This window comes from Chelonoidis abingdonii, chromosome 20, assembly GCF_003597395.2.
Source record: "Chelonoidis abingdonii isolate Lonesome George chromosome 20, CheloAbing_2.0, whole genome shotgun sequence".
Lineage (NCBI taxonomy): Eukaryota > Metazoa > Chordata > Testudines > Testudinidae > Chelonoidis > Chelonoidis abingdonii.
Genome location: NC_133788.1, coordinates 23,106,043 through 23,121,424, shown reverse-complemented (window position 1 = coordinate 23,121,424; position 15,382 = coordinate 23,106,043). Strand labels below are relative to the sequence as shown.

At 44.0% G+C, this 15,382-nt stretch overlaps 1 protein-coding gene across 2 annotated transcripts in view; it reads right to left on the bottom strand.

The window, feature by feature from the left end:
- Nucleotides 1-14,251, bottom strand: part of PHF12 (PHD finger protein 12) — a 43,230-nt gene extending 28,979 nt beyond the window's left edge. The window contains exons 1-2 of one of the 2 annotated variants that reach the window (XM_032788736.2): nt 14,139-14,251; nt 13,779-13,960 (exon numbers count right to left, since the gene is read on the bottom strand). In XM_032788736.2, the coding sequence (XP_032644627.1) occupies nt 13,779-13,960; nt 14,139-14,204 (248 nt within the window). In that variant the 5' untranslated portion in view covers nt 14,205-14,251. The remainder of the gene's footprint in view (nt 1-13,778; nt 13,961-14,138) is intronic. The other variant, XM_032788735.2, reaches the window with a different exon arrangement.
- Between the last annotated feature and the right edge of the window lie 1,131 nt (nt 14,252-15,382).

Here is a 15,382-nt window from a genome sequence, read left to right as displayed (position 1 = left end):
ATGCTCGTCTCAAAAGGAACTGATTGTGACTGCATTGGAAATGCAAGTTAATTACAATTGGCATTCTTGGTAGGCACCATGCTGAAAAAGAACATTTGTGAAACCTGCAGTGAGGGTGCTCCCTGCCTGCTGATGGCAGGGAACAGATGCCAGTTTCCATCATGTTTTAATAATGGAGTGGAGAACTCTGGAGTTCAATGTCTGAATAAACTTTCTTGTAAGACTTTGATGTTGATGAACTGTACAAAGACATACCTGGAGTTCTCTTATGCAGAGGAAAAGTCAAAACTCAACAGAAACAACTGGGCACAAAAGGAAAAAATTCACAGCAGTCCCTTCTTTGCTTCCTAATACCTCCCAGTTATGTAGCAGGATTTACTGACTGACTTATATTGGAAGACACTGGTGGATAGGTTTGCCAGCAAGATAAAAGGCAGAAAAGTGAAAAGCCTTTATGTGGACTCTGACTTATTCTAATGACGGATGCAGCTACAGCTGTTCTAAAACCATCATGGAGAACACGGTTTATTGGCTTCCCAGCATAGGGCCATAACTAAAACTAACAAGGAACCTAGCCAGAGTGCCAGCATATTACAAATGCCCCATTGAGAAATATAGTAAGTTGCATCATTTAAAAATCTGCAATTCTTTGAAACAGTTTTACTGTGCCCAAGTTACACACTTCTATTCACAGCTGCTCCCCAAAGCCCTCCAGGGAAAGGACACCTGGAACAAAGTGTTTGAAGCCAATACATTATACAAAGAACAAACAAGTCAACAACTGCAGCTAGTCAAAATCCCTGCCTGTCTTAACTCTTACCATCCCACTATAGACCTTCTGTGCCAAGGAACAGTTTGCTGGTTTATTTTCTGTGGGGAAAAAGAGGAAATGGAGACTATCTTTAAGACATAGTTAGGAAATATTGCAACCCCTTCCTCCCCTCCACCCCAATAATGCCAGAATCTCTCCAACAGGAAGTAGGAGAGGAGATGATTCAGCAATACAAGCATTACATAGAGCTATTAAACAGCGTACCTAAGCTATTCAACCCCACTATGCAGATCCACCTGTTTAACACAGATAACGTTGGCATGTAGGATCTAGGTTTGGGCTCTCTTTAAACTGTAAGCTTCATGATGTTTATAGTGAATCCAAAATTCCCACAAACCAAGTGTCAGAATGTAGAGCGCATCCCACATTTTGGATAAACCAACACACAGTACCTATTTCCTCTTAATTACCAGAGCTCCAACACATCTTTACTATAACAGTTTGAGGAACCTGGTATTCTATGGGCCTGATCAGACTTTAAGTGGCCATTTTTGTATCAAACATGCTATCTGGTAAAGTCTGTAAGATTTAAATCCAAACACCACATTTTGCAACATGTTTTATTTGACAGGATTTTAAGGACAGCCACTGTAGAGGTAGGGTACTTTCCTCTGTAGGAAGTTGCATATTCACTCCCTTAATATTTTTGGGAAAATTAAAAAGCTCAATCTTGACAAGTGTAAGGTAACCTGCATTGGAAGGAATAAATTTAAACTATTTGTCTACATTGCTGGCTCTGAAATCAATACCTCTTAGTAAGGAGACTTGAGCATCACTGGGGACAGCTCAATGAAAACTTCTGCTCAATGACAATGGCAATCAAGAGAGTCGTATAAGGAAGACTAAAAATATTACACCGATTACCCTCTCCCCTGGAGTCCTGCATTCAATTGGGTCACATAGTTGCAAGGTACAGCAGAAAAAAAGGATTCAGAGATGGACGATAAAGAGATTAGAAGTCTGGAATCGCTTCCATGTGAACAGAAAGAAGAGTGTGGGACCATTTCGTTCAGAGGGGGAACGTAAGGATTTAGGAGGAAGTTTCACTATGCACACGTGGTTCCATAACTGTTTACTATGGGGTTTCTTGCACATTCCTGTGGAATATCCAACACCTGCCACTGTCATAGAGCAAAAAAACTACACCACCTGCTGGTCTGATCTGATGCTGTAATTCCTGTGCATATGAAAGCAAGGGACTAGTAGTGCTGGCTAAATACTGGCATAACATCTCAATCCTTCCACTCCCAGGAGCAGCTGTTAATATCAAATTGTCTGATAAACATTTGATGTGGACAGATATCCATTGGAGTATAGTCCCAAAATCATTTCATTTGTGAAGATATGAATGCAAGGTTTTCACTGACAGAAGGGGTGAACTGTAACACCTGGCTTCCTCACAATGCTCATCTTGAGTTATTAGTAGAGTTTGGATTGGTGCAGGCCTTCCAAGGATTTAAACTCTCAGCCTATACAGATGGTCAAACACCCCTTGATGAAGTCTGGAGAAAGCACCCAGGGGAGAGGCACTCCAGAGGTTAAGCCTCAGGAACGCCTTATTGCAAAAATAAACTTACAGGGTTACTTCAGGAAACTTTCAACTCAGGTAGTTCCATTCTGGCTATGTAAAATTCACTCTGGTGTTTCAGTGACAGGGAGTGTTCTTCCCCACTTGTCCTGAAGTGTTGTTAAGTGCAGCCTACTCTGATAATTCTAAACACTAGAGCAGTACATGATCTGAAATCCTTTCGGATGAAAAGCAACACACAGATATAATGTAATATCATATACAATATTGCACATCCATACAGGCGGCTACACTGTGTGCAGATCAGGCCTACGGAATCACATGCAAATAAATGCACTGTTTCAGAAGATTCCCAGTGTTTGTGATGAACTTAAAACTCCATACAGCACAATGAGGTGCTCTTTCCTCTAGAGGTTAACAGCCAAGTCACTTTTAGACTTACTGAAAGGTAAGAAAAGATGACGCTCATCAATACTGCACAGACCGGGGGGGGGGGGGGAGGAACCCACCTTAAAAACTGCCAAATTCCAAATTGACAGGACAGTATCCAATCTACAAATTCACAACACAATATTTCTTCACGCAACACAGTCAACCTGTAGAACTCATTGCCAGGAAACGTAAAGGCCAAAAATATAACTAGGTTCAGAAAAGAATTAGCTAAGTTAATGGAGTATAGGTTCATCAACAGCTATTAGCCAAGATGGTCAGGGATGCAACCCTATGCTGTGGGTGTCCCCTAAAGCCCTGAGTGCTAGAAGCTGGGACTGGTAACAGGGGAGGGATCGCTCAAATTGCCCTGTTCCGTTTGTTCCTTCAGAAGCAACTAGCACTGGCTGCTGTTGGAAGACAGGTACTGAGCTAGGTAGACCATTGGACTGTCCACTATCGCTATTCCTATGAGAGGTCTTTCTGGTTGATGGCTTATGTTGTGAGGCATGAGACTATGTACATCCTAGCCAATGTAACTGTGGATACTCTAGTTACCCATATACATGTCAAGGACATTTGGGAAAACTACAAAGCACATGATCTCTTACTGAAGTGAGTTCCACAGGTCAACTGTGTATTATGTAAAAAAAAAAAAAAAAAAAATTTACCAGTTAAATTTGTTTGCTTTTAAGAATGTTCCCTCGCTCTTAATCAAGGAGAGAAAGTAAACAGCTGTGCCTCTTCAGCTCTCTCTAAACCACTCAAGTTATGTTCCCTGACCTCATCTCTAGAAGAGATTATTAATTTACATTTAAAATTATTTAGTATAACTTTCAATCTCTCCGCACACAGAAGCCTTTCCATCTCTCTAATATTTTGTTGCTCATCTCTGGGCCTCTATATCTGCTTAACATTTCTCGGATAGAATGATCAAGTTAATACATCTTCAAGGTGAGAACATCTTAATTTGCTTGAGGATTTTTAGTCTTAGAAATACCAGGAATGTCAAGTCTGGATTTCTGTTTTGCTAACAAGACAGAAGTGTATACTGAGTGTTTTGAGCCCTTACAAAGAAGTGCACATGTTGAATTTTAATGGAGAGCTTTTCTCCAAAGTATTGGGATTGGAAAAGGTTCGGAAAAGGGCAACAAAAATGATTAGGGGTATGGAATGGCTGCCACATGAGGAGAGATTAATAAGGCTGGGACTTTTCAGCTTGGAAAAGAGACGACGGGTGAGGGGATATGATAGAGGTCTATAAAATCATGACTAGTGTGGAGAAAGTAAACATGAGAAGGATTAAATAACACTTCCTTAAGGAAAGAACTAGGGGACACCAAATGAAATTAACAGGCAGCAGATTTAAAATAAATAAAAGGAAGTATTTCTTCACAGAACACAGAGTCAACCTGTGGAACTCTTTGCCAGAGGATGTTGTGAAGGTCAAGACTATAAGAGGGTTCAAAAAAGAACTAGATAAGTTCATGAAGGATAGGTCCATCAGTGGCTATTAGCCAGGATGGGCAGGGATGGTGTCCCTAGCCTCTGTCTGCCAGAAGCTGGAAATGGGTGACAGGGAACGGATCACTTGATTACTTGTTCTATTCATTCCCTCTAGGGCACCTGGCATTGGCCACTGTTGAAAAACAGGATACTGGGCTAGATGGACCTTTGGTCTGACTCAGTATGGCCATTCTTTTGTTCTTTCAGACCTTCAGCTGGCCACAGAAATTTTCCAGGTAGAAGTACTAGTTTAAAAAAACCAAGCAGATTTAAAAGAGCAAAACTGAAAATCCACCCAGCAGTTTTCAGATTTAACAAAAACAAAAACAAAAAAGAACAAAAAGACAGAAACATAGGCACAATCTCCACCCCCCACAACCCTTCTTCACACTCTGCTCCTGTTACTATTCCTGGTGGAAGGAGATCCTAGGGGTAGTTAACACAGTATCCCTCCCCCCCAAAAAACCCACCACAGCAGAAAGTCATAGCCTGTATAGGCACATTTTATAATGATTAGGGCTACTTGCTCAGGGAAGGTTTTTTTGGCCTGTTATGTCCTCAGGCCACTGATAAATTCAAACCCCCCAGAGCACAATCTCTAGCTCGGTCTAGTTTATTTCAAAAAGTGACTCATTCACAGCAGTCAGTGGAAAAGGCTCAAGTCAGGTTCAGTCACTAGATTTCCTCCCAGCTTGCTATTACAATATTTGTCTTTTACACTCTGGAGATGATACACTGAACACCTTTCAGGAAATCCAATTTGTAAAAAAGTATGCTAAGGGTAGGAAAAACCCACCATAACTAGTTATACACAGCAAAGACACAAACCTGCATGGCTACAACTGCATTCAAGTGTGCTGACAAGATTTTGATCCATGGTGACACGCAAGGTATTTCTCTAAGAGATGTTTATTTCTACAGCCCCTCGGCATCACACACCCGTCTACAAGGGAGGTTGGGCAAAAGCCATGGTGAGAACTACTGGTTGGGGAAGAACACAAGAAGCTCTTTGATAGATTGGAGTACTTGGCACAGTCAGAGTCATAGTTCAGTCATATACAGTTTAACCAATAACTCACTGTGGCAAGACACTTACTTACACTTTTATTCTGGGCCCTGATCTACATGTAAAGCTTAGATACGTGACTTGTGGCTGTGAAAACTTCACATCCCCAAGACGCAGTTAAGCCAGCCTAAGCCCTGGTGTTGATACTGCTGTGCTGATGGAAGAATTCTTCTGTCACACTAGTTACTGCCTCTCAAGGGGGTAGATTTACTACAGCGATGGAAAAATCCCTTCCATAGCTGCAGTGTCTACACTACAGTGGTAGTGCTTGTCAGTGTAAACGTGGGCCGGGTCAAGAATTTCATCCCCAGAACAAAGCCACATTATATTCTGAATTACTTAATGTTTTCACAAGCCTAAACTTGCTTCCTGGATGGTCTTTTAAACTGCTAGATCTTGCACAGATTTCTATTGTATCAGGCCTCTGACTGCCAGATGCTGGGACTAGGCAACAGGGGATGGATCGTCTGATAATTGCCCTGTTCTGCTCATTTCTTTTGATGCATCTGGCATTGACCACTGTCAGAAGAAGGATCCTAGGCTAGATGGACCATTGGTCTGATCCAGTATGGTTGTTCTTATGATCCTTTGCTACCACAAGGTTTCCCTCACATTCTAATGCACTGAAGACTCTATTTCAAACTTTCCTTCCTGCTCTGGAAATTACTGCCTACCTTCTTCACAGTAGGCTTCTGCTAGCCATTATTGACTTAATGATTAAGGAACAGGTTTCCTAGAACACCGGAAAAGTCAAGAAAGCATCACATACTGACTCAGCCTAGAAACAAAGGAACTCCAAGATGCATGTGTGCTCATGGGGTGTCTTGAAGCGCAGCAACACCAATGCTGCTGCTTTTATTACGTCTGTGCTGAATGTGCCTTACAACGAAGGCTGGCAATATGCTTTTCTTGTAATTTACACACATGCTTGGCACCCCGCAAATGAGGTGTAGGGGATAACACACAGACAGGAACATAAGAACAGCCATACTGGGTCAGACCAATGGTCCATCTAGCCCAGTTTCCTTGTCTTCTGCCAGTGGCCAATGCTCGATGCTTCAAAGGAAATGAATGGAACAGGGCAATCAAATGATCCATCTTGTTCAGTCCCAGCATCTGGGAGTCAGGGGCTTATGGACACCCATAGAATGTGGTGGTCTCCCTGACCATTTTGGCTAATAGCCATTGATGGACCTAGCCACCATGAACTTATCAAATTCTTTTTTGAATCCAGTTATATCTTCTGGCAAAAGAGTAGATCAAAAGTTTCAATGGAGTTTTAAGTTATATTTCACCAGCCTTATATCAGGCAAAGTGACAACAGACAAGAATCTCAGAGGGAATAGTTCAAAAGGAGTTCTGCTCTAGTCACCACAGCGAGTTTCTGAATTACAACTCACTTAGAGGCCTGAGGCACATACTGGTGTAACAGGCTCAGTCACATCCCTGTCAGGTTCCCCAAACTGAGATTCTCCCCAGTACACACTGTTAACAGTGACAGCACCATGAATATTTTGTTACAAGCGCCTAGCACTAAAACTTCTGGTTATCTCACCTCTAAAGAAAGAGAATGCTGTTTTCCCTACTTTCTCCCTCACTAATCAGTACCAAACAGAGGAACATACCCACCTTTATTTTATAACTAAGGCCCTGTATAAAAGATGGGTTATTTTTTAAAAAATCATGTAAATGGCAAAGTATTGGATTTCACATGGTTTGCATGCAATTAATTTTACAACTTAATTTAGTCAATTTATAGGCCAGCATGAATTTTACAAGCATTAGGAAAATTAACTCTGTCCTTGAACTGTTTTTTTTTTTATTATTTTTTGTGTGTGTGTGTGTGGGGGGGGATTAGAGACTTCATTGTAGACTTTTCCACTTTTAAAAAAATTAAAAGATCATAGTTTGGGGGCATTTTCATGATTTCTGTGGCCTTCATGAATTTGTATAGGGCCTTAACCAGTTGTCCTCCCTCCTTTTTGTGGGGGCATGGGGGGGAGGGGAGGAAGAGAGTGGGATGTAAAACAAACCATATAAATAGTTGCGAGTGGTAACTGTACATTGTACATTTTTTTTCAGCAGTGTTGAGCCTAGGTACGCAGTCTAGCAGACAGAACATGAGGTAACAAAAATTAAGGTCAAATAATTTTTACAAGTAATATTTAAGATCTGCATACCAGTCTAACCAATGAACAGTACCCACCAGAAATCAAATCCAATTAAAATCTCCTTGCTAAAGCAAGTGCCTCTAGGTACTAGAAATCCTTTGGGAGGACGTTTCCACATTCTGAAACACTCCCATGAGCCACACCTACCGATGCGATAACTTGCTGGAAGACATCAGCTAGAAAGTAAAACTGTAATGGGCGACTACTGAGCAGAACAATGGATTCAAACTAAGTCAGAGTTACTTAAAAAACACTTCACTAAACCGAACAGTTCAGCAAGATGCAGGATCTTTAAAACATGGGTTTCACTGCAGCAGTAAAAACTGATGAGCACAATTTTCAAAATGTTTAAAACTTAAAGTTCAACAGAAAAGCATATTTTTCCCTAGGCAGGGTAAACAAGCCTTTTTTAGTTTTTAATCAGTGATTTTATCCTCTACCTTTCAAACAATTTTACTTGTAATTTCAATACCTTTTCTATTAAGTTTAGTCTATTTGACACAGAGGGGGGTGAAAGAATCATGTTTAAGTTCATCAAAATCAACAGATGGGTTATAATAGCTGAAGTCTCACTGATAACTGGGAAACTATTACTGCGGTCCAATTCTGAGAGTAGCAGCAATCAATGGTTTAGTCATCAGGCACACTTCACTGTGTACATGTTAAATCAACCATAAGAAGAAGATTTTACAAGCGCACGCACCCACATACTGAAGAGAATGATACCTTAAGGGTCCTGACCTACACATTAAAAGAAATTCAGTTTATCAAGTTGTAACAAACCAAACTCCAGAAAATTCTAAGTTCTGCGCACATTATTATTCCCACAGTTGAATTTTTATGGCTTTGCATTTCAGAGCCTTAGTGTAAACTAAAAAAGCAAAACAGAAGTTGAACAAGAGAGCTTAACAGAGCTGCTATGGCTGATCATGTTACTGTGTCTAAAGGCACACAAAGAATGACTTTTTTTTTAATTAACTAAAACCAATGCAATTGCTTCTTTCATTAACTTTAATATCTCAGATTCCACATTGCTTCTGAAACCACCTAAATACCAAATGCAATTAAAGCATAAGAATTTGGCAAGCAGTGAATTCATTTAAAATATTTAGTTATTAACATAAACAGGTATTAATAGCACGAGTTGTTTTCTTACATAACTTTAAAATATTACGGTCTCTAACAGTTATGAGTTCAAAAACAAGCTTAAATTAAGTACAAGTCTCTGTATTCCAGGCTTACTTCAAGGACCTTTTAAAGGATGGATTTTGCCAGTATATTCTTCACATAAAAGGAGGATCTAGTTTTAACAACGTTTAAGTCTGAATGCTTACTAAGTTCACTTAAATCTACAAACAGCCAATGTGCAAGCCTTTTTTAAAGTTATTAGTAATTTCAGTATGAAGTTACACTTCAACACTACGTAAATGAATGAATTTAAACTTAGTGAATTGGACAATTACCTAGCTGAGAGCTAGTTATCTTATGGCAGGATGTCCAGAGCACCTATTTTTGTGGCCATTATAAGACCACATCACTGAAATTAAGGCAGCAGCTCAGAATCTAGATGCCTCAAAGATTTTTTTTCAGTCAAAAGAAGAAGGGGAGGAATTGGACATAAAAGTGAGAAGCCAAAATTAACTCCTAAATGATTAACTAAATTGAATGCTAGCTTGCAATAGGCCAAGATAATTCTAAATCTGAATAAAGTACAGAAAGTTTTTCATGTTGTAGGAGCTGAACATAAAGATTTCACATGTAGAATGGAAAATTGTCAACTGATGTGACTCAGAAAATAAAATATGCAAAAACTAGGCTAGTTTAGCTTCATCTGTCTCTCTTAGCAAGCTCTGTTACTCCAATTCTTCAACAACAGCATGCCTGAGGACTGTCAAATCAGAAAGGGGAAACAGAGCCAAACACTCCCAATGTAAACATGGGGAGGCAAGTGTTGCAAAAAATGTTTGATGGAACTAGCAAGACAGTGCTCAGTGCAGTGCTCTTACCCCGTGACAGCCACAAAATTCATCTGGTTCAGAACAAGAGTCAACTATTAAGGAAAATCCTGCGAGATGGCAAAAGAGATTCACAATTTTGGTATGTCAGTTTTGTCACCTAAAGAGCCATATTCACTTCAAAAGGAAGTTGATTAATTTCAGACAATTTAAGTTGCTTCAGTATACTAACACCCTTGTACTCAGGAGCCAGACAACCAGGCAATTGTAAATGAGAATCTAACGGAATGCTACGGTTCAGTAATTTGAGAGCACCTTTCACACTAGGAAAAATTAATAGCACTGCTTTAAGAAGTCAGTTCACCTGCTTTGTTTTGTAACTTCTATGGCCATTTTTACTAGTTATCTATTTTAAACCTGCATTTTTCCTCTCAAGCACTTTCTGCTTAATCCTTCAGAAGCCATATGGAATTTTTGTGGACCGATATCAAGCACAGGATCATCAGTTTACTGAAGGCAGGAGAGAGGAGACAAAGAAAAAACTATAATAGCTACACACATCTAAAACAAGGGGGTAAGAGAAAAGTACAGAAAGTTACAAAACAAGAAAACTGCCTTTGGATCACTTTTTAATAGTTTATCCCAGCTCAAAAGCCCCCTTGGAATCAAACTGTGAGATAAAATTAAAGACACTACTGCATTATTTCTAGAACTGTTCAATAACTTGCACTCATAGTAATCACGTTAGCAAGTGACAAATTAATACACAAGCTTCATAACCAAAAAAACCAGAGTTTTAAATCTAAAAACCAATAAAACTTCCTTGGAAAAAGCTGATAAGTGGAAAAAACATTCTATGCAAAATTCAAATATGTTGACTTCTTCAGATTTAAATATAGCAGACGCAGCATCATAGGTAATCTAGTGAAAAGGGCACTACAAAATTTTCTGTAACTATTACCCCAACCAAATTATTTGTACCAATGCTGATGAAATCTGATGTAAGCAAAGAAAATACAGATTTTATTTGGTTTTCCCCCCAAACTATAATCTTTCTTGGACAAGATTACAAGAGTGGTCAAATTCATAAACAGATGAATCAGAAATCTGGTTCCATCCACATGAAGTCATTCTGGGACTGACAACCCACTCGTAACTACAAAGAAGTTGACAAAACTGCCCTTTTTGGCAGGTAAATATACCATAATTAGACCTGAAAATAGTCAAAGCTATCATCTTCTTTCAGCTGGCTTCCAAATGCGTTGAAATACTGTAGAAGTCAAGATATGCTTAAGAACAAAACAGAGGACTTTAGGAAGATCTGGTCTTCTCTCCTACAGTACTCCCGTGAACGCCCAGACACTAAACCAAACCAAAAATGGAACCACAATACTGCCTGGATTATATTTCAAGACTTGCTTTCTGGAACATATCTTCGAAGTGCACACAATAGATTACAGAATGAATTTCAATAAACATGGGTAAGAACTCACCCCCAGACTGACATGGACTATGGGAGCAGAGAACCACATGGCATAATTTTTGTTTCCTTTTTTAAGTTAAAACATACAAATAGTTGCTTTGGAGAGATACACGTATTTACCTAATCAAGGTACAATAATGTAGCAAGCAAGTTACATGTATTGTATATGGGGGAGGCAGTGTCACCTAGAGGATACCGCATTAGACTGGGATTAAGGAGACAGTTTCAGTTCCTGGCTATGCCACTTCTCTGGTGGGCAAGTCACTTCCACGCCTTATCCTTTACAGCTGGTACTGACCTCCTTGGTGAAGTGCTTCAGGGTGTACTGTTGAAGCGCTCTAAATAAAAACTAGGTACTGTAGTATTATCTTCCTCATTGCCATAAAAAATTTAGAACAGTGAAAAGAGTATTGAAGGAAATGCCTGCAAGATGCCTCAAATAGCAGAATTCAGAAGATGGCCACAGATTGGTATATTTAAGTTTATATTCACAGTATAAATGTACTTAAAAAGCAAGCATTATTGAAACACTGCAGAATAACAGGGAAATGCATGTACTGCATTCATGCCCAATGGAACGGAAGCTGACTTTAAGCAAGATGTACGAGGTAAAGACAAAACCCAAGTGTCCCTTTGAGGCAACTTGTCTCATTTGCATGCTTTTACAAAGTGGTATGCAAGGCTTTGGAAATGAGAACAGGAAAACAGAAAGCAGCCCATCCTTTACTTCTGATAAAGAAAAAGCCTGTTAAAGCAAATTTAAGCCGAAAATTATCCGAATACTGTGGCTGCATAAATTGTGGGGTTAAACTTACAAACCTCTTACCCTGGAGAGAAGTCTCATTGAAGTCAACATGACTACTTAAGTGAGAAAAGTCTTGCAGAATAGGGCCCTGTATTCATATCACGAAAATAGTAGCTAATGAGTTGGGTGTAATTTAGTTCTGTCAATTGTAGGAAAAAGGTCACTTCACAAAAAAGTCTCTAAATTTAATAGTTACCTTGGTTTCCCCATGCAGATTAAAAAAAACAGAAACTTTTGCCAAATTAAATCATGAAGTATATGCATAGCTAATATCTCCACGACCATAAAGTGGAAATTGACTTATGATTGAGAAACCAGGTTTTAAGTGAGAAACTGCATGTGGACCATTTTCCTCCCCAAAATTCTCAAGGTTTCTAGAAACTATTGTGCTTCAACAAATGAGACTCAAAACTGTATGGAGGCTTAACATTTTGGGCACTTCATTCGACTTTACCAGGTTCAGTTTATATCAACAACATCCTAACGTACAACATTAAGTTGTTTGTGTTGAACTACTGAGCCAATCCTGTCCTAAAAGGACAGCTATCAGAAGGAGAGCTTCTGTGCAAGCACACAAGTTTGTCTCTTTCACCAAGTGAAGCTGGCCCAATTAAAGATTATCTTACCCACGTTGTCTAATTACTAAACCGATTATACCAAAAAAACCCCAATTTTCTCCAGCAGATTGTAAGTGCTCTATATAATAAATCTACCAGGGGAACTTCTTCCAGGTAGAAATGATGGTATCATGGATTACAAAAATGGAGCTTCCCATCTTGGGTAGACAGGTCTATAGAATGGTAACAGGACACACGCTACAGAATTCTGACCAGACGGTTAACTTCCCCGGTATCAGTAATCATTGTAATAAGTGCCCTAAGACCTGCAATTAGCATATAAAAAAAGTACAACCATTCAGCTGAGTCAAACAAATATCCGAGGCATGAAAGACAATGAGGAATGTGGTTAAAAATCTCTCTCCAAGGAAAAATACCGATTTGCCAGAAGCTCATTGCTCTGACTTGCCCTGCTCCCTCCCCTATTCCATTATTCACTTTGGCTGTCTGATTTTCACACTAGCCTGAACTGCTGCACAGATGTATGCAAATTTGCTTTCGATGCACCTGGGCTCCTTACACAGAAGCAAAAATAACTTTTCAGGGCAGAAACTGAAGTTCAGACATCTCCTGGCTTTGCTAGTTGGCTGTCTGTTACTAGCTTGGGAGGCTTCCAGGAAATGCAGGGAAGGTCGGGTCCCCCCCTCACAGCAGGCACTATGCTCTAAAGCACACATTTCCAAACCACCACCGAGGATTAGCAACGAAAGCACAAGACTACAGGCAAGCTGTCCCTGAATTCGTATGGGTCACTCCTACAAGATGGAACAGGCAGGTCTAAAGGACAGGAGAAAGGAAAAGGGAACGAGGAGAGGTCAATTTTCAGGTTCAGAGTCCTGGATCAACGCTGGAAAGACACTTCTGTATTCAAAATACTACAGTAACGGTGCCAGGGCTTGGAAGTGCTATATGGAGCCAAAATGGCGCTGAGAATAAAAATATAATTTAAAGGAAGGTCGCCATATTGTAAACAGTGAGGCAGGGAAAGACACAGAGACAGCAACCTCCATTATTCCCAGCAGCAGCACCGCGGAGGCGCTCAGCAACGTCAGGCCAGTCCAAGAGACGCAAAGGGATCCCCAAGCAAGGCAGCCCCGAAGAGGGAGCGGGAAGAAGAGAAACTTCACGGCTGAACCCCCGGGTGCCCGCAATAAAGGCCACGCGAATCGCAGGCGAGCAGCGCAGCGCAGCGCAGCTCCGTCTCTCGCCTCTCCTCGCCGCCGCTCGGCTCCGCAGCCCAACGCTTCACACGGAAAGAAAAGCGGAGCCTCCCTCGCACCCACGCGAGCCCCGGGGCAAGGGGCTTTTCACCCCGGCTGCTCCGGGTTTTCGCCCAAGGCGCCGAGCGGGCGGGCAGGCAGGACTCCGGCGGCCGCCGGCCCTTACCAGCACTGGAGGTGGAAAGCGGCCGGGCAGTGATCGCAGCACAGCAGGTCCCCTCCCTCCTTGCAGCTATCGCAGCTATCATGGTTCGTGGCCCGGCCACTGCGCCGGGCCTCCTTCTCGGGCCTCCGGCTCCGCTTCTCGCCGTCCTCGCTCTTCGGGGGCGCCAGCAGGGCCTGGATTTGCTGCACACACAAACAGAGGGGCCGTGAGGGGCTGGGCCGAGCCCTGCCGGCCCGGGGAGGCACCCCCGCTCCGTCCCTCCGCGCCTCCCTGCATGGGCAGCGGGGGCTCCCGCCAGCCCGGCCCGAGGGGGGCCCGGCCGCCCGCTCCCGCCATTTCCCCGGCCCGGCGCCTCCTCACCTCCATCAGCCCCCCGGAGGTGTCCAGGTCGTACACGATCGTCTTGGTCTCCATCTTGCCCCACATTCATCCAGCCCGGGCGCGGCGGGGGGCCCGGCCCCGGGGGCCCCGGCCCCTCGGCGGGGGCCGCGGCGGGCTCCTCGCGGCCGCTCCCGGCCGGCCGGCGGGCGGGCCAAGCGGCTGCCCGGCCAGGCGGGGCCTCAGGCCAGTTCCCGGGGGGGCCCTGGCCCGGGGGAGGAGGCGGCGGCGCTCGGCTACCCACGGCGCGCTGCTTCCCCGTCCCTGCCGGGCCCGGGAGGGCTGCGGGGGCCCCGCGCCCAGTGCCATGCCGGGGAAGGGACGCGGGGGTCGGGCCGGGCCTGCGCAGGGGCTCCGGGCTCGGCTGGGCTCCGCTCCTCCGCCTCAGACACACAGGAGGCGCCGCTGGCTGCTTAGGGCCCCGCCACCGCGCACCCCGCGCAGGCGCAGCCGCCCCGGCCCGGACACCCGCCGCAGGCGCCAAGCCCGCCCGGGTCGGGCTCCGGAACCTCGCCGCCCCGCGCGCAGGCGCAGCCGAGTTTGGCCCCAGACACTACCACGCAGGCGCATCCCAGGTGGCACAAGCGCCCTCATCCGCTTAGGCGCCATTCCCGCGCAGGCGCACACCAAACCCCCTCCAGCTCAGTCCTGGCGCCGACTCAGTCTGACCGTCCCGGCCAGGAGCCCCTCCCCGCCCATCTCTGTCCCCGCGCAAGCGCAGTTCAGACTGCTCATGCGTTCCATCGCATGCGTAAATCCTGCCTTTGTGGGCAAGCTGGGCGCAGCTGCAGTGGGTAGGACGTGCCGACAGGCGGCGCGCTCCGCGGGAGGCGGCGATGCGGCGCTGTGCTCGGCGCTGTACAAAGAAGGGTCTAGCCAGCTCCCAGGGCGGAGCCACAGGTGAAGCACAAAGCTGTGCTCCTGCCTCCCTGCTGTCTCATGGCCCTGGCATGTGCCCACCTTGCACCTGTCCTCTCTCTCGTGGGGGTGCCTGGTCCCATCTTTCACCCTGTGGGGCCTGTGCCTGCAAACGGTGGCCTGGGCAGCTGGCAGCAGTGCCCTGGGGCCAGCGTGCCCTTGGCTTTGCCAGCCTGGCAGCACTGGGTGCATGGTGCAAGTAGGGATCGCTCCCGTCTGTATTCAGTGCCCCTCGCGCTCGTCAGGCACTGGCCTGGGGTACCCCAACGCTGACTAGTGTAGATGGGCAGGTGTCCAGGGGGAGGGGG